The following is a 24,002-nucleotide window of genomic DNA, read 5'->3' on the forward strand; positions in this document are numbered from 1 at the left end:
GTATACATTCATGTTCTGATAAATGTGTGTATTTTCCTTTGTGTTTATCAAAACTTAATTGTTTTTCCTCCAAAGGCGGGGTGGAAGGCAGATGGGCTGGCACGTCTGTACTAACTTCACTAGCTAATCTGCATTGCTGAACAGCTCTCACCAGTATAAGAGAGACTGGACGGTTTCAGACTCAGTCATTCTCAAGAACTTCAGTCTTTTGAGCTGGTGCCTGGTTCCCCTTGGACATACTTTTCTTTGCCTGTTTTCCTCTGCTTTCTTTTGTGCTGGTGCCATGCTAGCCAGGAATGGTTTCCGTATGCCAACTTTTGGAAACCCCAGGAGTTTATGGGCCTCATTTTGGTCTGAAGATGCTAAGCTGTCTGGATCCAAAGGGGTCCACACAATACCTGGAGATGTGTACCCTTCTCCTCTTAAAGGGAAGCTGGCAAGACCCTTCAGTGAATTACCAGGCAACTGGAGAGCCAGTTGGTTTAGCCTTTATAACTTCTGGCAGGAAGGTGGTTTCCATAATGTCCACAACATCATGATGCGGAAATTCCAGACCTTTGGGCCGATTTACAGGTAAGGAGTTTTCCTTGGGCTGTGGTCTTCTCAAACCCCTCTGACTTCCCAAACTTGCTACAAATAAGATTTATTCACAGGGTCGGAGAGAGAGAGAGAGAGAGAGAGAGAGAGAGAGAAGGTGGCATATAATTATGATAGGTAAATAAATAAATTAAATTTAGAACAAGATAACTCCTTATGCTCGCTTTAACCATGGCAAGTACGCATTCTGTGGTGGTAGGGGTTTTGCTTTTCTGATTTCAGAGGGCGAGGGGCACACTCATCTTAAATATGATTGCCTTTTCGATCAATCACATACATACATGCGTGGATGCGTGCGTACATACATACATGAATTCCCGTTGCGTAACAACTCTGTGCAGCCGGTTAGTTCAGGCAATTGGGGTGGCTTGTTGAAACCAGCGAGTTACCCAGTTTTTTGAAGCTTGGGAAGGGATTGGCACCCAGCCTTCATTATAGTATCGATCCTTTCTTTAAATTGTTTTCCTGTTTTAACCTGTGTCATTTTATTATAAACCTCCCAGAAATGTGAATTTGGGGCCGTAAATAAATTAGCATATTGTCCGGCTACACGTCCCTGTCACCTCTACCCAGCCTGGCTAGGCTTATCGGGTCCAGCCTCAGAGCAGGGACAGAGCCTTTACTCTGCCCCCTGCACGCCTTAGCAAGAATTTTGGATGTAGAATATAATTTCACTTGTGCTCCATGCTTGATTATAGCCAAGGCTTGGCAGGATTCAGGCTCGGAGCACATTAAGGCTCTCCCCAAAAGCAGTGTGTAGCCGCCCCATCAGGGGGCTACTCGTGAGTCAGTGCAGTGAGGATTTGTGGCGACACAAGCTCCTTTGACTTGGTTTTCAAGCCATGTGGCTCCTGTTGCTTCCCATGATTGGGAGAAATCAGTCTAGCCTTCCCTAGCTTGGCTTTTGCCAATCGTAAGAATAGCTTCTTTGTTTACCAGAACACCGACCTGACATCTGAAGTAATAATAAAGCATAAATTAATGAGGATGACGGCACTATGGCATTTGCGGCCAAGGGGCAGCAGCTACATTGCATAAGGCAATCTCAGGCATGAAACCCCAATGGTTGCTCCCAACCCTGACTGGGGAAGGGAGTGCTTAACCATTCCCATGCCAGTTACTTATCTCTCCTTCAGATCTCCCCAGCTGCTTTTATCCCTGTAGGGTATGATGGCTGCGAGTGCCAGGGAAACACAGATCTCCAAACCTTCCATTGAAAAGATGGTGTTTGGCCAAACTTTCACTGAGAGTTCCAAAGGAACAAGGAACCATCCTCAAGCTCTCTTGCTACACAGTCTGGAAACCAACCCTGTGAAGCAGGCCAAAAAGCACCTCTTCAAGTGGTTGGTGTCCTTACTTCTGAGGACAGAGTGCTGAGAGGGCCCAAGGCGACAGGGATGGGTGGCAGCCAGGGAGAGATGGAGGAAAGACTGCCAATGGGCAGGGACCCGGCTCCAGTGGAGAAGGAGCTGAGCCCTGATGAGACCGAAGGGGAGGCATGCAAAGCTAACATCAGCTGCATGCCTTCCGAAGGGTGTGGTACTGAGCAAGAGGAAGGAAAAGGGGGAGAGGCATTGGCAACAGCTGTAAAGGGCTGTCAATTACACGCAATAAAGTAAATTACAGGCAATAAAGAGGGGTGTTGGCCCTGTAATTGGGAGCGGGCCATGCAGAGCCTGTGAGGAGGCGTATAGGGAGCCAGCCAGGGATGAGAAGGAGGCTGGTGGAGAGTGTCAGAGCCCCCCGGAGAGGGGCAGACACAAGGAGCAAGCAGCCTGGGATGGAGGAGGCACAGGGTGACACTCAACCCCCTCCCTGTCCCTGCTCTGAGGCCGGACCCGATAAGCCTAGCCAGGCTGGGTAGAGGTGACAGGGACGTGTAGCCGGACAATATGCTAATTTATTTACGGCCCCAAATTCACATTTCTGGGAGGTTTATAATAAAATGACACAGGTTAAAACAGGAAAACAATTTAAAGAAAGGATCGATACTATAATGAAAAGCTGAGGTGAATGAATGTCTCTTTGCAGCAGGGTTTCTCAACGTGTGGGTCCCCAGATGTAATTGGACTTCAACTCCCATAATTCCCAACCAAAGGCCACTGGGGCTGGGGATTATGGGAGCTGAAGTCCACTAACATCTGGGGACCCACACGTTGAGAAGCCCTGCTTTACAGCCCTTTAAAAAGCTTTCAGAGAGGGGGGGCTCTTATTTCAGGAGGGAGCACATTCCAAAGCCTCGGGGTAGCCAAAGGAGGCCCATCCCTGAGTAGCCACGTGGCAACTGCAGACGGACCTCCCTAGCTGATTTCAAGAGGTGCAGGGCTCAGACAGAGGAGGTGTGCTCTTAAATACTCTGGGCCTAAATATCCTTTAGCAGGAGGAGAACAACAATCCTTATTCAGCCCAGCAAAGGACCTCTCCAAGTGCCTGTCATTGTGCAGGGACACAGCAAGGTCAGCTGAGGTCTGTGTTCAATAAATGGACATGTGGTAAAGGCAAAGTTGTGCCGTTGCGTCGGTGTTGACTCCTGGTGACCCTGTGGTTGTCTGGTAGAATACAGGAGGGGTTTACCATTGCCTCCTCCCACACAGTATGAGTTGATGCCTTTCAGCATCTTCCTATATCGCTGCTGCCCAGTATATGTGTTTCCCATTGTCTGAGAACCATACCTGTGGGGATTCAAACTGGCAGCCTCTGGCTTGCTAGTCCAGTCAATTCCCCACTGCACCATTAGGTGGCTTCAGTACATTGGGGTGCCTTTCTTTGTTTTTGGTGCCGCAACATTTTTTCACTTCATTTTTCACTTTGGGGTTTTTTTCCCCTGATTCCCACCCCTGCTGCCCCTCGTCCCTGCCACTTGCCTCCTGCCCCTGCACCTCCTCACCTCCGCCACGCAGTGGCTAGCGTGTTTAGTGGGGTGTGTCTGGCTTCCATGGCTTCTCTCCTGAATCGGGCATCAGGGCGCATGTGCACCTTCCATTATTAAGCTGGTTTGCCCATTGCTCAGGTTCTGTAGTTTCTCTCCTCATTTGAGTGAGGAAAGGAGCCACAAAACACCACCTCACTGCAGAGGTGAGGAGCAGCGGCAGTGAGGAGTGAAAGGGCAGGAGGCAAATAGTGGGAGGGGGCAAGAGGCAGATGGCAAGGCTCCTGGGCGTGTGTTCATTGGGCACCTTTGAACACTGGTGGTTATGCCCCTGTTGCTGGTTTTTTAGATTGTGAGATTCATTTGTGGTTTAACATCTTTACCAGCCTTCAAAAGAGCCCTTAACACACATTTTAAAGCTTGGCGTTTAGTAATCTTTGAATGTTTTAAATGGCGTTAAATTGCTGTTTTAAGAGTTTGTTTTATTTTAATAAAACAACAAGAACAACAACAACAATAATAAAAACTGTATTTGTTAGCCACCCCATAACAAATTGCTCTCTGGGTGGCTAACAACAGATGATTAAAACGTACGATAAAAACATTTAACACATTAAATCATAACAGACAAAAAAAGGTGAAAAGGAAATACAAAATTCAATACAAAGCAGCTTAAAAATTCATGTTAAAATTAGTTAAAAATCAGATCAAATCTGAAAATCAGAACTTAAAAGACCTTTTGTCTTTATTGTGTTCATTTTTGTGAACCGCCTAGAACCTTTGGAGTCAGGCAGTATATACATGAAATAATTATTTTTGTTTTCTTTTATTTACATCCTGCCTCATACCAATAATTATTTTTGTTTTCTTTTATTTACATCCTGCCTCATACCAATAATTATTTTTGTTTTCTTTTATTTACATCCTGCCTCATACCAACGTCTCATGGTGGTTTACAAAATAAACTATAAAGCCAGAATTAAAACCAAACAATAAAACAGTTTTATTTTATTTACATCCTGCCTCATACCAACATCTCATGATGGTTTACAAAATAAACGATAAAGCCAGAATTAAAACCAAACATTAAAAGAGTTTAAAAGTTTAAAACAACCTTTTAAAACAGTAACAGCAACAATAAAACCATGTTATCTAGTTCAAAGTAACACAAGGAGGCCATTCACACAATCAAAAATTGAGCTGGGTCTTACGATAAGTGAGACCCGGCTTCAGGAGCTCAGCTGGGAGAGCGGGATTAGCACATGAGCAGGGGGGGAGCCCTGGGCAGCCGAATTGGCTGCCCACACGATTGCCGGCTCCGTGACGGAGCCGGTGGGTGCTGGGGGGAGCAGGGGCCGATTGGCCCCCGAAGCTCCAGCATGCCCAGTGCGAACTCGCAGGATATGCTGGTGAGATCCCAGAGCCAGGAGGCAGCTTTTTGCCTCCCCTCCGGTTCTTGTGAGTAGCCACACTGCAGAGCCGCTCCGCTGCTACTCACGACAAAAACCAAACAAATGGGTTTGCGGAGCGCTCGCTCCGCAAACCCGGTTTTAGAGGCGGGCTACTTGAGCGGGTTACCCTACTTGAGCGGGTTACCCACTCAAGAACCACCAGGCTCTGGTGGTTCTCACGATTGCAGAAAATCGGGCTAGCACAGGCTAGCCCGATTTTCTGCAATTGTGTGAATAGCCTCGCTGTCTTCTAACCGGGTTTGGGAGCTGTGTGTGCTCCCAATTTTCGGTTGTGTGGAAGCAAGGTGGGAGGAAAACCTGGGTAGAAGTGATTGTGTGGAAGCAAGGTAGGAGGAAAAGCTACTCAAGTTTTCCTCCGACCTTGCTTCCACACAATCACTTCTACCCAGTTTTCCTCTAACCTTCAGGCTTGAGGTCCCCTGCTAACTGGGCAAAGAGGCCCCTTTTACTGTGGTGATTCTCTTTATTTAGCAGGGGGAGAGTAACTGGCCCTATCCACCCCCAGCACAGTACTTCCAGTGACTGTTGCTGGTGTGTGTCTTATGTTTCTTTTTAGAATGTGAGCCCTTTGGGGACAGGGAGCCATCTTATTTGTTATTTCTCTATGTAAACTGCCCTGAGCCATTTTTGGAAGGGCGGTATAGAAATCGAATTATTATTATTATAATTTATTATTCTCATGATTGGCTAAAATCGGGCCAGGGGAGTCTAGCCCTATTTTAGCAGACCGTGAGGCGCACCGGGCTTGCAGGTGAGCCCGGTTGCCTCACAGCGGGTTACCAGCTTAGGAAGCCCCCCTCCCCAGCCCAGGTTAGTGGAGCGAGTGCTCTGTTAACCTGGGCTATACTACTGTTGCCGCACCACGGCTCTGTGCCACAGCAACTTATGAGGAGACCCCCTGACCGGGAGGCTAAAAAGCAGCATCCCGGCTCGGGGGTCTCTCCAGCATGCTCTGCACACTTGTGCAGAGCGTGCTAGAATTCCCGGGGGTCGCGCAAACTCCCAAACTCCCAAGCCCTCCTGTGACAGAGCCGGCAGCTCGGGGAGGGCTAATGATTGTCTGCTTAGTCCGCTCTCCCCGCAAACCCTCTGGAGGCGGATCTCACCGATCGTGAGACTCACCTCCTTGTTTCCACACCACTGAAAACAGGGAGCACACTCAGCTCCCAAACCCGTGTAGAACACAGTTTCTGATTGTGTGAATGGCCTCAAGAAGTGACTGTGGAGACTCGTTTCTCCCAAGAAGTGAAGGCTGGTGATGGGTTCAGGAAGGGCGTCGACAATATTCTGCGCAATCTCTGATCTGACATTGTTCCATTCACAGGGAGAAACTCGGTGTCTATGACAGCGTCAACATCATTGACCCAGAAGATGCAGCGACCCTCTTTAAATCTGAAGGCAGGTACCCGGAGAGGTTTATGGTACCATCCTGGCTAGCCTACCGCGACTTCCGTAGCAAGCCGTATGGAGTGCTTCTCAAGTAAGAGTGATGGGCAGAGGTTGAGAATGGATGTTCAGAAATGTTGTGGTGAGGGGCTTCTGTAGGCAGTGTGGGCCAGAAATACCCTGGTGGGCCAGAACCAACCATGACTTGGTAGGCAGGGGCCGAGGTAAATTTTCAGCACATGAATGATTACATTAAAATTAATTCTTAAAAATATTGATGAAAGCAAGCAGAGGTGCTCTTACCCCTGGACTTCGGGGCTGAAGTCCAGGGCCCCCACAGCCCCTGGGGGTCCCCAAATCCTTTTTAGTCTGTCCCAGGTGGCGTGGTCACCTGGCCAAGCATGATGATCCTTGATTTTCATGAGGAGAGGGGCCTCTAAAGGCCTTTAGGTCCAGGCTCCAAAGTTAACTAGCTACACCTCTGAAAGCAAGCATTAGTTACAGTACCCACAACATGAGGAGGGAGGAGAAGGCTCCTAGCCACCTTTCCTCTTCCTTCTCCCTATGCACGTTCAATACCTTCAAAAGTCAGCTTTGAAAGGGGGCTGACCCCCACCAGGTCCATGGGGCAAGGCGGCATTTTGCACCTCACCTCAAGTACTACAATACTTTGGGCCAGCCCTGGGGCCAGCAAAAAAGTCCCCGCGGGCCAGATCTGCCCCCCGCCGGGCCTTATGTTTTGCAGGCCTGCCTTATACCTTATATTTGTATAATACAATGAAGCTATTCTGACAATCAGTGGAAAGCGGGCTAAGGGTGCTTAGCCCGCTTCCCACCAATCGTGAGACTCACCGGGCTAGCAGCCGAGCCCGGTTCAGTCAAAGCGGGTCACCCGCTTAAGTAGCCCCCCCCCCAAGCCCGGGTTAGCGGAGGGAGCACTCCGCTAACCCAGGCTTTCCGTTCGTGAGTTGCCATGGTGTGGCTCCACGCTGTGGCAACTCATGAGTAGACCCCCGACCGGGAGGCTGAAAAGCAGCCTCCTGGCTCTGGGGTCTCTCCAGCATGCGTGGCCCTCGGTCCTCCCAGCCCCCCCCCCCCCCCCGCCGGCTCCGTAACAAAGCTGGCAGTCGTGTGGGCGGCCGCTTTGGCCGCCCGGAGCAGACTGCTCAGTTGTCTGCGGGGACAGCAGGCTAAGCCTGTTCTCCCAGCTAACCCTCCCCAGACAGCTCCCACTGATCATTGGAACCACCTCAATGCCTTTATTATAGAAATAAAAGGATCAGACAGGTTTACTTTTTTTGAATGAAAACTGAAATTTCAGAGAAGAGTCTGCAGTGTGTTCCCTCTAACAGGGATTCCCAGATGTTGTTGACTACAACTCCCTCAATCCCCAGCTGCAATGGCTTTTGCTTGGGGGTTATGGGAGTTGTAGTCAACACCACCTGGGAATCCCTGTTAGGGGAACAGTGGTCTGTAGTATCCCTGAAGGGCCCCCCTTATTCCTAATGCCGCCCTATGGCATCAGTCCTGGATGGGGAACAGGCACCTTTCCAAAATCATTTCTAATGAAATGATTGTTGGGAACTGCAGATAAATTCCTTCCGCCATGGGGACTAACTTTAATACTGACACTTAGACAATATCGGCAGCATCATGCTTCTTAACATGCAGCCTATTTATTTCCCCTTACCCAGGCATTCTCAGCCTTGGGTCCCCAGAAGTTGTTTGGCTACAACTCCCATAATCCCCAACTACAATTGCAAAAGCCAGGGGCTGATGGGAGCTGTAGTCAAACAACTTCTGGGGACACATGGCTGAGAACTCTTGCCGTAACTTCAACTTATCTTCAACTTATCAGGTACTTTGATTGCTCTTCTTGCTCCTTTATCTAACCTTGCTCCTTTATCTAGCCTTTCTGAACAGAGTCAGCCAGAATGGTATTAAAAACAAGGACCACACCATCCATGTATATGAAGCCATGATGATGCTATCCATCTTATTTTCCATTCATGTCCTAAACATTCTTAACACTGAATGTCCCACAACATCGGTGTTTTTAGTGAGCAGTTCACCATGAACCTAAGATCTCTTTCCAGAATAGTCGATGGACTGGGTCTCATGATCCATGAGACCCGGTTTGGGGCGGTGAGTGGGAAGAGAGCCCTGGGCGTCTGGATTGGCTGCCCACATGATTGCCGGCTCCAAGATGGAGCCGGTGGGGGCTGGGGAACTCGGGGGCTACGCAGCCCCTGGAAGCCCCAGTATGCCCTGTGCAAGTGCGCAGGGTATACTGGGGAGACCCCCGGAGCTGGGAGGCAGCTTTTCTCTTCCCCTCCGGGGGTCTACTCATGAGTAGGCATGGCGCAAAGCCGCACCGTGGCTCCTCACCATAAAAAAAGACAGGTTTGTGGAGCACTCGCTCCACAAACCTGGTTTTGGGGCAGGGGTTCTTGAGTGGGTTACCCTCTCCAGAACCACCTGGCTTGCAACTGAGCCCGGTGGTTCTGACAATCGGCAAAAATCAGGCTAGCGGAGGTAGGAGGAAGGTAGCAAGGTAGGAGGAAGGTAGCAAGGTAGGAGGAAGGTAGCAATGTAGGAGGAAAACCTGGGTAGAAGTGATTGTGTGGAAGCAAGGTAGGAGGAAAACCTGGGTAGCTTTTCCTCCTACCTTGTTTCCACACAATCACTTCTACCCAGGTTTTCCTCCTACCGTGCTTCCATACAACTGAGAATTGGCAGCACACACAGCTCCAAAACCTGGGTAGAACACAGTTGTTAACTGTGTGGAAGATCCTTTTCATACATTTTGCTGTACATGCATTCAGGTGTCTCTACACATGTATATGTTTTTGTGGGACTATACATGCTTTCTTTTAAAAAATGAATCTGGCAACAGAGCTTCTCAAATGGAGGTACAGTTGTGGAGACCCTAGGCATGAGCAGTCGTATGCATAACTGGGGACCTCATCTTCTTGACAGGGGAGAGTCAATGCATGAACAACTTATTCAGACCTTCAGGTGACCACATGGAGGAAGAGAAGAAGTCTGAAAGGGGGTTTTGACAAATGCTTTTTGGAAGTCTAGATCTATGACCCATCTGATGCTGTTTCCAAGATGGTTCCAATGCTGATCTTCTTGGGGTTTTAATTTTTTTTCTTCTAGGAATGGAGAGTCCTGGAGGCATGACCGCCTGACACTGAACAAGGAAGCACTGTCCCTCAACGTGATTGACAGGTTTGTGCCGCTCCTGAATGAGGTGGGAGAAGATTTTGTCAAGAGAGTACAAATGCAGATCAAAAAGAGTAACCAGGGAAGATGGACGGCTGACCTGACCAATGAGCTCTTTCGTTTTGCCCTTGAGTGTGAGTGGTTATGGAAACTTTGGGGGTATATTGGCCCATTGATGGGAGGGAGTGGGTACACTAGGAAGAAACTGAAATGAACACCTGCTAAGCTTGATTTATTTTCATTCATTATTTTCACTGATTATTTCCTAAGAGCCTTAGCAAGTGAGATGATTCTAAATTCAAATCCCCTGGGCATTTGCAGGATGCCTTTTTTAAAATTTAGGGACCCCTATGTTGAATTACAAAATTCATTGAGGTGTCCCTTTTCAATCAGATCTGCAGTTGTAGCCTACAGGTGTTCTAAATTAAGGCCCTGATTGACAGCTGGTCTTGTGGTAGCAAGTGTGAATTGTCCCCTTTACTAAGCAGGGTCAGTCCTGGTTTGCATTAGAATGGGAGACTACATGTGTGGGCACTATAAGATATTCCCCTTAGGGGATGGGGCCACTCTGGGAAGAGCATCTGCTTGCTTGTATGCAGAAGGTTCCAAGTTCCCTCCCTGGCATCTCCAAGACAGACCTGAGAGGGATGCCTGCCTTCAATCTTGGAGAAGCCACTGCCAGTCTGGGTAGACAATCCGGAGCTAGATGGACCAATGGTCTGACTCGGTAGAAAGCAACTTCCTTTGTTCCTATAATGCATAGCAGATTTATAATATTGTGACTGAAAGTACTTTGAAAAGCCTGCAGTGGAAATGCGCCTGGCTGTAAGAAATCAAAGAGGTGGGTCTTACGATCAGTGAGACCCATTTTGAAAGGGTTTGCGGGGAGAGTGGGCTAAGCCCACTCTCCCTGTAGATGATCAGCAAGCCCTGCCTGGGCAGCCGGATCGGCCGCCCACACAACTGCTGGCTACGTCATGGAGCCAGCAGGGGCTTGGGAGTTTGGGGGCCGCATGGCCCCCGGAAGTTCCAGCATGCCCTGCGCCAAGCACGCAGAGCATTCTGGAGAGAACCCCGAGCCAGGAGGCTGCTTTTTAGCCTCCCAGTTCGGGGTCTCCTCGTGAATTGCCATGGTGTGGAGCAGCACCGTGGCAGCACACGATCCATTTACCCCGGTTAGGGGAGTGCTCACTCCGCTAACCTGGGCTAAGGGGAGGGCTTCTTAAATGGGTTAGCCGCTTGTAAACCACCGGGCTCGCCTGCGAGCCTGATGGTTTACATGAACAGCAAAAATCAGACTAGGTTCTCCTAGCCCGATTTTTGCTGGCCGTGAGAATAGCCTCAAAGTGCTGTACAGTGCAAATGCTTCAGTTTTGATCCTCTCCATGGGAGAAACGGTGAGAACCAGAGCAAGTCACTACATCTGGCCATGCATCTAATCCATTGGTCCGCTTGCCCACAGCAATATGCAATGTCCTTTATGGCACACGCCTTGGACTCCTGCAGGACGTAATTGATCCTGAGGCCCAACGGTTCATTGATGCTGTTGCACTGATGTTCCACACTACCTCCCCGATGCTGTATATTCCACCAAGACTCCTGCGCTGGATGAATTCCAAGACCTGGACGGACCATGTGCAATCATGGGACACCATTTTCATGCAAGGTGAGTACCTACATTGCCTGTATGGTCCTGTTTGTCCCAACTCCCATCGTGTCCCACAGACAAGAACTCACAAGTTCTGGAAGGTGGTGAGGCGAGGCAAGGCAAGGCAGGGCAGGGGCGGTTGCAGCACCACAGACAGCTCCATGGGACATATCTCTGCAGGAGCCTATCCTCATGGTGTTTTGACAGTGCTTTTGCATGCTGAGGCTTGGGGGGTGTTCATACGAGGGTGGGATTTAGCCTAAACTCAGTACTGAGACCACAAGGTACTGTTCATATAGCAAGTGGAATTATTCAGGTTTTATCTTTGCGAATGGAGCTTAACTAGGAGTATCTGCATCCCAAAAATAGTTGCACTTTCTAAAATGTTTTCCTGGGATACTCCATCATTCTGTGGAGTATGATTCTGATGTGTGGAGAGAAGCCACAGCTAAAGCAGATCAAGATGAGACAGAAGTGTGGCTTGGCTGAGTGTCTGCTGACATGATAGCACTCTGGGAAGACTTGTTTCCTGTGCCCAGGAACAATTATAGCACAGGATAGCAGGACTCTGTGTATTAAATTTGAAGCCTGTGGGTCAATTGATTGAATTTTAATAATTTTTTTAGACTGGGAAGGTGCTTCATTCCCCCCTCCCCCCACCCAAATCCCCATTCAGCCTTGAGACTTGCTGGGTGTCTCTGGGCCAGTCACTTCTCTCTCAGGCTAACCTACTTCACTGGGTTGTTGTGAGGAGAAACTTAACTATGTACACCACTCTGGGCTCCTTGGAGAAAGAGCAGAATATAAATGTTAAACAAACAAACAAATTAAATATATGAGTAACAAACAAATAAATTTTAAATGAGTAAAACCTTTATGTATTTAAAAAAAAATAGCAAAGGTGTAAAAGAATGCAGTGTCTCCACCACACATGTGCATATACCTGATCCTTCTCTACCTGCAAACTTGAATGGGAAGGAGGAGGTGGGACACCCACCTCTTTTGCAACCCCATTGGCCAAAAATGGACCAAAAGGATGGCAGGGAAAGCGTGCAGTATAAACAATCCCAGCTTGGGAAAATTGTTAAGGAACTGTAGCCAAACTTCATAAGCCAAACTGCAAATGCTCACATTAGCACATAACACTCTGGCCCATTCAACTGTGGTTCTGTGTTGTTACAACAACAACAACAAAAATATTTATATACTGCCTCTTAACAAAAGTGTCCAAAGCAGCTTACACAGAGAAATAAATATATAAGATGGATACCTGTCGCCAAAGGGTTCACAATCTAAAAGGAAACCCAAGACAGTCACCAGCAACAGTCATTGGAGGTACTGTGCTGGGGGTGGATAGAGCCAGTTGCTCTCCCCCTGCTAAATGAAGAGATCACCACGTTAAAAAGGTGCCTCTTTACCTTAAGTGGCAGTGGTAGTAGGGAAATGCTTGACTAACAAGCAGAAGGTTGCTGGTTCAAATCCCCGCTGGTACTATATCAGGCAGCAGCACTATAGGAAGATGCTAAAAGGCATCATCTCATACTGCGTGGGAGGAGGCAATGGTAAACCCCTCCTGTATTCTACCAAAGACAACCACAGGGCTCAGTGGGCGCCAAGAGTTGAAATCGACTTGACAGCACACTTTACCTTTCCTAGTTAGCGGGGGGTGGGGGGATGCTGAGGCGAATGCCACCTCAGAGTCACTGTTCGGGATGAAATCATGACTCTGCTCTTCTCCAGACCTCCCTTTCCATCCGAATGATGTTTATTTGCCTCTGGCAGACGCAATGGCACAGGTCAGCAGGCCAGGACAAATCCCAGCCTTAGCCCTTGAGCACAACTGAAGCAGAAGGGGGAGAGCTAGGAGAAAGGGGGAGCTCAACCATCAACGTTGTTCCCAGTGTCAAGGCTACCTTCTCGAACATGTAAACATAAGAAGAGGAATGTACTCTGTCAGGCTATCTAGCCCTCTGCTCTCAGCTCTCCAAGGTCTGAAGCAAAGGTCTTAATTTGAACATTTAGTCTGGTTAAAATTAAAAGCACAATCAGGTGTTTTGAAAAGCAAAAAACTGAATGGAGGCAAAGGTGGTTCAAGGACGTCACAGAACTGAGCCAATCACTGCTATGCACAGCTGGCTTCTGTTGCAAACGGGCAGTGCCACAGTCTGTCTGAGCAGGAATTATGGTGAGTATACTTCCATAGTAGCTCCATCGCTGAAAATATTAGGTGTAACACACTCACCCTTGTTTCCTCTCTGTTTCCCCAGCTGACAAATGTATACAGAACATCTACCGAGACCTCCGTCTAAACCGGAAAAGTACCAGAGAATACACAGGCATTTTGTCTAGCCTCTTACTGCAGGACAAGTTGCCTATTGAGGACATCAAAGCTAGTGTGACTGAGATGATGGCAGGAGGGGTGGACACGGTACGGAGGGGTTGTGGTGGGATCCTCATTTAGTACGGTGATGGCGTTTTAATCAGAGGTACACCTAGGTAATTTTGGAGCCTGGACTTAATGGGTTCTGAACCCCCCCCCCCCGAAAATTAAGCATCACCATGCTCAACCAAGCGACCATACCACCCGGGACAGACTAAAGAGGATCTGGGGGGCCCCAGGGGCTGTGGAGGCCCTGGACTTTGGCCCCAAAGTCCTGGAGTAAGAGAGCCTCTGGTCTAAGAGCAAAGGAATCTGCCATATACTAGGAATGTGCATGAATTGATTTTTTCATTTTGATTTGTACCCAAATTGAATTAACCCTGATTTGTTTGGGGTCCAAATCTGCCCCCGCCCCGAATCACCCCAGATTCAATTTGTACACGAATTTTATGAATCCTAATCTGAATTGATTCAGGGCAAAAAAAGGGGTCCCGGGGGCCAAAGAGTGGGGTGGGTTGTAGTGCCCAATGGGTACAAGGAAGCTACCACCCAGATTTCAAAGGAATTGGGCAAAGGGGTGATTTTTAAAGAATTTTTTGAAGTTGGCATGTCTTTGGGGCAGATTTAGGGCAGAAAAGGGGTTTCGGGGGCAGAAAAGTGGGTCAGGTGGTAGTGCCTCTATGGGTGCCTGCTACCACCCAGATTTCAAAGAAAATGGGGGAAAGGGGTGATTTTTAAAGAATTTCTGAAGTTGGCACGTCTTTAAGCTTTTCCCCCACAGGAAATAATGGGGATTTCAGCAGCCCCATAACTCCACTTGTGGGGCACCAGGGTGGCCCAGAGCCAGTGGTGGTATAGTGCACATAGGGTGCCAACCACCCCCAAACCCACAAGGGTTTTGTTGTTTCTGAGGTGTTCTGAGAGTAGATTCTCTGGTAGGAAATGAGAGTGGATTAATTCTAATTTCTTTGAAATTTGGGTGGTAGCTTCCACCCATTGGGCACTACCACCCAACCACTTTGGCCACAAAATGGAGGTCCAAATCTCCAAATTTTTTGGGTCCGAATCTGGTGTGATTTGTTTTGTACCCTAATCTGGGCAATTGAGGACAGGGTTGATTTGTTTTGTCTACAAATCACCTGAATTGGCCAGATTCGGGTACAAATCATTTTGTACCCGAATTGTTTTGCACATCCCTACCATATACCAAGTCAGACCATTTTCTATCTAGCTCAGTATTGTCTACCCAGACTGGCAGCGGCTTCTCCAAGGTTGCAGGCAGGAATCTCTCAGCCCTTTCTTGGAGATGCCAGAGAAGAAACCTAGATGCTCTTCCCAGAGCAGCTCCATCCCCTGAGGGGAATATCTTCCAGTGCTCACACATCGTCTCCCATTCAAATGCAACCAGGGTGGACCCTGCTTAGCTAAGGGGACAAGTCATGCTTGCTTCCACAAGACCAGCTCTCCTCTTTTCTATGGTCTAATAAGCCTGCTCAACCCAGCCTGTGTTACAGCATTGTGGTGTCAGTTACCATCTGTGTGCAAAGCAGATGCTCTGCCATCAAGCCATGGGTGCTCCTCAAGATAAAACACTTGTTAAGCGACCATATATCAGTTTCAGACCATTGGTCCATCTTGTTATTTAGTCTGATTGGCAGCAGCTCTGATAGGTCTTTCCCAACCCTTCCTGGGATTCAGCCTAGGATCCTCTGCATACAAAGCTGGTGGTTCTATCACTGAGTGGCAGTCCTTCCTCTAAAAGCCGCCTTCTAACGAGTCAGACCCTTAGTCCATCTAGCTCAGCATTATCTGCACTGACTGGCAGCAGCTCTCCAAGGATGCAGGCAGGTGTATTTCCCAGCCCTACCTAGAGATGCAGCCAGGGCTTGGTCCGGGTTCGGTTTGAGTCTGAACTGGACCCGAACTGGATCAGGCCAGTTCAGTTTGGCACCCCCTCAAACCCGTCTGGTTCGGTTTGGTCAGGCGGGGGGGGGGGGGCTCGTGAAGTTTTGTTTTTTAAAAAAATTCACATACCCCCTCTCACTGGGGGACCTTCTGCAGTTAAAGCAGATGCTCTACCACTGAATTGAGCCCCTTCCCCTTGGCTTTTCCTGGCACTCTCTGGCTGCTGTACTCACTTTCTTCAGGTACGATGTCCAGAATAGTGGTAATTGGAGAAGCATGCTTTGATTTATAGATTTGCCAAATCTTCCCTTCTACCTCGATTCCTCTCCTAATTGGATGCTTCCCCTGATCTGCCTCCAGACCTCAATGACCCTGCAGTGGGCCATGTTTGAATTGGCCCGAGCTCCGGCATTGCAGGAACAGCTGCGGGCTGAGATCTTCACTGCCAAAGAGGCGACCCAGGGAGATCTGCTGAAGATGTTGAAATCGGTGCCGTTGCTCAAAGCTACCATCAAGGAAACACTAAGGTAGGGAGCGACTTCCTTTCTCGGATGGGCCAGATCAACAAATGTCCTCCTTGCCAATCCACTGGCTCTAGGGAAGCCAAGGAGACAGGGATGGCCAACCAGGTACATCAGGGAAGCCTGCAGCCAGGGGGAAAGGGGGCAACGGTGTTCCCTAGCACCTGGAGTTCAGGGGGATTCCCACCCCCGCCACCCCATCCATCCTGATGGAAATATACAGCTATCAAGGCTTGTTGTCAATGATGCGGGATCTCGGGGTGTGCACAGAACTGGCTGGTCCGGTTCGGTTTGAGTCTGAACTGGACCCGAACTGGACCAGGCCAGTTCGGTCTGGCACGCCCTCAAACCCGCCGCGTTCGGTTCAGTCTGGAGGGGTGGGTTGTGACGTTTAAAATAATTAAATAAATAAATAATTTCACACTCACCCCCTCTGGGGGAGTTGTCCGAGGCAACAGTGTGTGTGTGTGTGTGTGTGTGTGTGTGTGTGTGTGTGTGTGTGTCCTGCGGAGGTTCCCCCTCCCTTATTTCAGAAATTGACCAAACACGTTCAATGTCCAACCTGTTTGCACATCCCTAGTGGGATCCTTCCCAGCTTTAGCAGAATATGTTAGGGACTAAACCTGAGATTTTACATAGGAAGCTGCCATATACTGAGTCATACCATTGGTCCATCTCGCTCAGTATTGTCTCCACAGACTTGGAGCAGCTTCTCCAAGGTTGCAGGCAAGAATCTCTCTCAGCTATTTATTTATTTATTTATTTATTTATTTATTTATTTATTTATTTATTTATTAAAGCATTTTTATACCCACCAAAACTTACGTCTCTGGGCATCTCTCTCTTGGAGCTGCTGCCAGGGAGGGAACTTGGAACCTAGATGCTCTTCCCAGAGCAGTTCCATCCCCTGAGGGGAATATCATACAGTGCTCACACATCAAGTCTCCCCATTCAGCTACAACCAGAGCAGACCCTGCTTAGCTAAAGGGACAAGTCATGCTTGCTACCACAAGACCAGTTCTCTTCCCAACAACATCTGGGGACCCATATTTGAGAACCCCTCTCTTGAGAGATAGGGTTGAAAGAGATAAGGGTAGAAATAAGATTTTCTCTTGCTTTGTGAATGTAATGCCCTTTGGAAGACTGTAGAAGACAACACAGAGACTCCAAATCAGCACACACCTGGACTAGTGCTGAATGAGTACACACCCCTTCTCTTTCTTCTCCCTCTTTCCCCAAGGCTCCATCCTGTCGCAGTAACAATACAGAGGTACACAATGCAAGAGATTATCCTTCAGAATTACTTCATCCCTGCCAAGGTGAGTGACCAGGATGGGGAAAGCTTAGTATATTTATTCACAATGGCATTATTAATGACTAGATTTGTATTCTGTTCTTTTTCAATTAATATTTTTTTTCAGATGGGATGAACCATTTTAGGGAAAGTGTATTAAGACAAAAAATAAAACATTTCCCTCTCTCAACTTTCTGTAGCATATACGTACCCATCACATTCCTCAAAATCCAGCCCCTCTGAAATAAACATAGAATAGAGAATAAAACAAAGGGGGAAAAGACTCTAGAAACAGAGGGTAGGAATAAACAGACAGTTTTCACAATGGAGGGATTGTTTAAGTAGGGATCTGTAATGGGACCAGTGCCTTTTAACTTATTCATAAATGATCTAGAAGTTGGGGTAAGCAGTAAGTTGGCCAAATTTGCAGATGACACCAAACTATTTAGGGTAGGGAAATCCAAAATGGATTGCGAGGAGCTCCTAAAGGATCTCTCCAAACCGGGAAAGTGGGCGACAAAATGGCAAATGCGGTTCTGTGTAAGCAAGTGTAAAGTGATGCATATTGGGGCAACCCGCCCCCCTTCATGTATACACTGATGGGTTCTGAGCAGTCAGTGACTGATGAGGAGAGAGATCTTGGGGTTGTGGTGGACAGCTCATTGAAAGTGTCAGCAGTGTGCGGCAGCTGTGAAAAAGGTCAATTCCATGCTAGGGATCATTAGGGAAGGGATTTAAAATAAGAATGCTAATATTATAATGCCCTTATACAAATCGATGGTGCGGCCAAATTTGGAATACTGCATATAGTTTTGGTCACCATATCTTAAAGAGGACATTGTAGAACTGGAAAAGCTGCAGAAGAGGGCAACCAAGATGGCCTCACAGGGTTGTTGTGAAAGAGAAACCTAAGTATGTAGTACACCGCTCTGGGCTCCTTGGAGGAAGAGCGGGATATAAATGTAATAATAATAATAATAATAATAATAATAATAATAATTCACTCCACAATACAGAGCAAAGCCTGAAGACATTAAACTGTAGATTCTGTCAACTAAGCATGCTGTTCATTTTGGCTACTCTCCTCTCAGCTGTGTAGAAATATAGTACTACAATGTTGCTACAGACCTGGAGTCTTACCCGATGACAATTCCCAGGATTGGGGAAGGGAAGTTAAACTGGCATAAAACTGGCATAAAAATCATCGGCACCTCCATGCTCTCAGCAACTCTAAAGACCATGGAGTGGGAGTCCTTCCCAATGTTTTGCTAATCCTTTCCCTCCTCCCCACAGACATTGGTCCAGGTAGGAATCTATGCAATGGGTAGGAATCCCAAATTCTTCACCAAGCCCGAGCAGTTCAACCCAGAAAGGTGGCTGACTGATGATCCCAGACACTTCCGAAATCTGGGCTTTGGCTTTGGACCACGGCAGTGCCTTGGCCGCAGGATCGCTGAGCTGGAGATGGCATTGTTCCTGATCCATGTGAGTCTGAGCCTGAGTTCCGATGTCAGTGCTACTACATGTATGGAAGACCTTTGTTGCTGCAGAGGTACTGGGGGAAACAGTAGATTGCCAGAGAGAGAGGGAGGAAGAGGCCGCATTTGGATGTAACACGGAACCAGAGTTGAAGGGGCTTCCTGTTTCAATTTGTGTATGTCTGAATGAGTGGAAACATGGGTCCACTGCACCCACAGTTCTATGTTATGTGTGAATGGGGCGGGGGGAGAGAGAGAGAGAGAGAGAGAGAGAGAGAATATCTCAAATCTCAAGCACTGTTGGGTGCAGGGGTGCTGCTAGCTACTTCTGGCCCCCTTTTGCTAATTAACCATACCTCCCCAAGAGTAATTTTTATTTTTATTTTTAAAAATTCTCTAATATTACAATACAGCACCTATGAAGGTAGAAGCAACAGAGTGCCAGGTGAGGCTAGGAATTCTCTTCTGTGCCCTGTGAAGGTGCCTCCACTGCTGTGCTTCCTTTCTGGAGAGAAACAGTGCTTCAAAAACCTCATTCTTAACCAGCCATGATGCCCAGCGCAAGTCATCTATGAACAGCATTCCAGAACATTGTTTATCTGCTGTAGTACATAGGAACATAGGAAGCTGCCATATACTGAGTCAGACCATTGGTCCATCTAGCTCTGGATTGTCTTCACAGACTGGCAGCGGCTTCTCCAAGGTTGCAGGCAGGAACTTCTCTCAGCCCTATCTTGGAGATGCTGCCAGGGAGGGAACTTGGAACCTTCTGATGCTCTTCCCAGAGTGGCTCGACCCCCTAAGGGGAATACCTTACAGTGCTCACACTTCTAGTCTCGCATTCATATGCAACCAGGGTGGACCCTGCTTAGCTAAAGGGAAAAGTCATGCTTGCTACCACAAGACCAGCTCTCCTCTGCTCTCCTCTAGTAATGAGAACAAAGGTCCTTGAGGCAACTTAAATACCATCTGATTGACTGTGGCATAGGCGTTTGTGGACTAGAGCCCAGCATCATCTGATGCATAAAGTGTCATCTTCAGAGATGCACATACACACCAGAGAAGAAAGTTGTAAATGGCCAAAATATCATGCAATGGGAGAAGTTGTTGGTGATATTTCTGTGCACAACTCAAATGAACGAGAGGCAGTCCATGCTCATTGTGAAGCCCTTGGCAGGGAAAGTTACTGAGAGTGAGGGAATTTGGAACAGATAATGGCGAAAGGGCAATGGGTTAAGTGTGCCACTGCTCAAAATTACCTACTCGCCACACTGTTCTCTAACAGGGTTGGGCTCCCTTTTGTGCGTTTGTGCATGATGTGCAGTTAGGCTTCAAACAGTGTTCATACTGATGTGAGAAGGATGGAGGGGAAAGTCTGAACTTCTCCCATTTCCTGATTTCCATTATGTCCTTTTCTTTTCCTCTCTCCAGATACTTGAAAATTTCCGGATTGAAACCAAGCGCGGGGTGGACATTGGGACCACTTTTGACCTGATCTTGATTCCAGACAAGCCAATCTACCTGACTCTGCGGCCCCTCGACTCTTATCCTTGAGCAAGAAGGAATTTCCCAGCAGCCGTTGCAACAAGGCACATGGACCCTTTCGGAGGCATTCTGAGCCACCCAATCAGCCCACAAATAGTGCTACCAAAACGTAGCCCTGGGGTCCGAGTAGCAGCTTGCCACTAAGTGTACAACCCAAGACACCAGCATGGAGATAAGCCATTTGGGCAGGACTCCTCAGCTCTCAGCCAGGTTGCTCTTAGCATATCTCTGCAATACAAATAGACAAGGGCAAGGAAAAAGAAGACGACGGCCACTCCATAGCAGTTTTCTCTCTAACAGGGATTCCCAGATGCTGTTGGCTACAACTCCCAGAATCCCCAGATGCAATGGCTTTTGCTTGGGGATTCTGGGAGATGTAGTCAACAACATCTGGGAATCCCTGTTAGAGGGAACACTGCTCACCAGGTCTTCCTGTAATTTCAGTGCCCCACTAGATTTGACCGTGGCAGACTGAGTGTGCCCCAATCATGTAGAGAGCTGGGTAGGGCAGCCATACTTTTTGAGCAAAAGGGACACCCACAATGGACCCCTTTTGCTCTAAAAGTATAGATTCCCTACCCAGAACAGGCACCGATGCGGTGACATCAGTATTCTGCGTCACAGCCCGCAACGGGAGGCAGGATGGGCAGCCGAGCTGCATGTGAGTAGGTGACACAAGTGGCAGGGATCATGGCCGTGGCAGAGCATGGCCTGCAGGCATCAACGGCCCATATGCCACTGCCCCTGCACCCCCTATTGCTACTCTGAATGTTTGTATGGCCCACAAAAGGGAAAAGGAAAGATTGTGCCGTCGAGTCGGTGTCGAGTCGGCGCCGACTCCACAGAGCCGTGTGGTAGAATACAGGAGGGGTTTACCACTGCCTCCTCCCGCACAGTATGAGATGGTGGCCCACAAACATAGTCCCAAATCCAAGTCAGATGAAAACATACAGTGAGCATGGTTTATTATATTGCAGGTTTTACTACAGCCTTAGAAGAGATTTTCTATCTCCACTTTTGTGTGGTTTCCCCCAGGGCATTCCGATCAGTTTTCTGTTTCCTGGCGCCTTTCAGACAGACACTGAGCATCACTCACAACGTTTCAGTGTTTTGTGTTGCTGTGTGTAAAGTCCGTTAAAAGCCAACTGTGGGTGCTTGTAGTTTGTGTGTGTGCACAGTATTAGTTGTCGGTGTAATGATATTGGCCTATGGCCATAAGAAAAGGTTTTATTTGATAACACTTAGGCCTGGTTTACATATCATGGTGGCACCGCAGGCTTGGCAGTACTGAACAGGGGTGGAACTGTAACTGGGAAAAGAGGCTCTGTGTGCGCTGTGCTCTGCATCCAGGAGCCACCGAGCTCCCCCTCCCTTTGGCCGGGGCTTCTGCTGCCGCTTGCAGCTGCTGCCACCAACCACCTCCTTCGGCCACTTGCCCAGTTCTGCCCAACCTCCTTCCATTGGCCAGGCTCCTGCCCAATGAGAGGAGGGTGCGCACACACTCCTGATGGGCCACGTGCACACTCTTGTTCTATTGGCTGAGAGCTCTCCTGTTTAGCTTGGGAGGCCTCATTGACACGCTGGCTTAAACTCTGTTTGGACCCTCAGGGACCTTCCTATGTTCATTATAGGTGGAGAGACACCTCCCCTACCCCATGGTTGTCTGTTGTCACCAATAAAATGCTGGGCATGGGGCTTTCTCCCTCTTACATTCCCCCCCCCCCGGGATTTGCAAAGGTGAAGGCTATTGTCATTCAGCACCTAAAGGACGTTGAGTACCAATGCCTAGTTGACCTTGGAAATACAGTAAATGTTGTTCCCCTTTATACCTTGGCATTTCTCTTCCAGCTGGGAAACAGGCTGCTAGATTCTCTTCCAGCTGGGAAACAGGCTGCTAGATATCTAACCACCCTTCACTTTGTTAAATTTAGGTCAGCCTTTGCTAGGGCTAGGCTGAATGTCCTACCTTCAGCTTTGCTTCAAAGAAGGTTCTCTAAAGAACCCCGTTTCGGGGTTGTGTCCATGTAGGGAGGGCAGCTTGGAAACACTCACACATATTCTTCTATAATGCTCCCTCTGCCGCGATTCTAGGAGTGAATTATTGTATCCATTACTAGAGCAATTCCCTGGTAGGCCTGATTATCTTAACTACTGTTTGGCTGATACTAATGATGAAGTCACCAAAGTGGTAGGTCACCAAAGTGGTAAGTCACCAAATTTATATGTAGGGCGATGAGACAGATATCCCGTCATGGTCTTTTATAGTTTGATTTTATGGTAATTTTAGGGTTTTTTTCTGTGTACGTATTGCTATATTTACTCTATTTATTGTAATTCTGAACGGCTGTGTTATTGTCACTTCTGTTTCTGTTTGGCCTATGGCTGCAATAAAAGAACTACTACTACTATTGGCTGGGAGCCTGGTAGGGATGTGCATGAATCAATTTTTTTGATTTGATTTGTACCCGAATCGAATTGCCCCTGATTGGTTGGCCAGATTTGGTAGAAATCTGGCCAGCTAGCACTGGGGTGGTTTGTTTTGTCCACAAATCTCCCAAAACAGGTAGATTCGGGTGCAAATGGTTTTGTACCTAAATCGATTCGAACAGACAGCAGGCGCAGGAAGTGATTCTCTCAGCAGCAGGAAAGGGGTGGGGGAAAAATCTTTTCTCTTTTCCTCAATCGGGAAAGCAGGAACAAAAAGCAGAGAATCCACTCCAGGCAGCAGGCAGGCAAGGCAAAGCAAAACTCCTCTGGCTCTCGCTCTCTCTCTCCTCCCATGAGGCAGAAAGGTGGCTGGCTGCCTCCTTAAGCACATTTGAAAATCTCTCCTTTGAACTTGCCTCACGCTTGTCCTTTCTTTGACCCTTCCCTTAGCCAATTCGGCGTCACACATGTGCTTGGGGCTGCTGAACATGGGAAACTGGTCTTGTTAGCTCCTAAATCCTGCTGTGAATCCCTCCACCCCGCCCCCCCCCGAATGAATTTGAATCAGAATCTGAATATCTGAATTTTCCAGTAGCAAAAGTTGTCTTTTACAGAAATGTGAGGTCGAGGGAGTGCTTCAGTGTCCTTCAATGTTGGAGCAGTTTTTCAAGCATGGGACATGCAGATGATGAGCTGATGGTGTGTGTGTGTGTGTGTGTGTGTGTGTGTGTGTGTGTGTGTAGGAGAAGGTCAAAGCTCAATGCAGAACTATTCCACTCAAGGCCTAAGCAGACGTGGGGCACCCATGACTCAGTCAATGTAGTTCTTAGCCTTAGGCAAAGAAAGATAGTACACTGCATCAAAAATACATAATACAGCTGTATTAGCCCCTGGGAGAAAAATAGAGGCATGCTACAAATACCCGTATCCCTCCCCCCCAGTAGGACTCATAACTATGCACAATCATGGTAAAGTTGAACCTGCTCCAAAAGCAAGTACAAAACAGACTCTCCTCCTGGAAATGTGTGTGTTGGTTGTGTGAATGTGACATTCTCCTCGTCCTTCAGAGCAGTGCCAGCTCCAGGTTGGGTGGGGGAGAATACCTCTTCGGAGTGGGCCCTCTCTTCCAGTGAACTCTCAGTCTTCTCACTGCCATCGCTGCCAGAAGCTCACTTGCCAGAAAGAGAGCTTTTGCATGGGCAGGAGATGCCAGTGCTTTCTTGTCCCTCTCTCCTGGGCCAGAGGGTGGATG

At 48.1% G+C, this 24,002-nt stretch overlaps 1 protein-coding gene across 1 annotated transcript; it reads left to right on the plus strand.

Annotated features, from left to right (window-relative positions):
• Nucleotides 1–204: 204 nt before the first annotated feature.
• LOC128334996 (cholesterol side-chain cleavage enzyme, mitochondrial) lies at nt 205–22,728 on the plus strand. The gene is made up of 9 exons (XM_053272695.1): nt 205–573; nt 6,263–6,418; nt 9,487–9,686; nt 11,015–11,218; nt 13,468–13,628; nt 15,846–16,012; nt 17,247–17,325; nt 18,594–18,785; nt 20,210–22,728. The coding sequence occupies exons 1-9, from the start codon at nt 284–286 to the stop codon at nt 20,330–20,332; spliced, it is 1,572 nt and encodes a 523-aa protein (XP_053128670.1). The 5' UTR covers nt 205–283; the 3' UTR covers nt 20,333–22,728.
• Nucleotides 22,729–24,002: the final 1,274 nt, after the last annotated feature.

This window comes from Hemicordylus capensis, chromosome 10 (assembly GCF_027244095.1).
Source record: "Hemicordylus capensis ecotype Gifberg chromosome 10, rHemCap1.1.pri, whole genome shotgun sequence".
In the NCBI taxonomy this organism is placed as follows: domain Eukaryota; kingdom Metazoa; phylum Chordata; class Lepidosauria; order Squamata; family Cordylidae; genus Hemicordylus; species Hemicordylus capensis.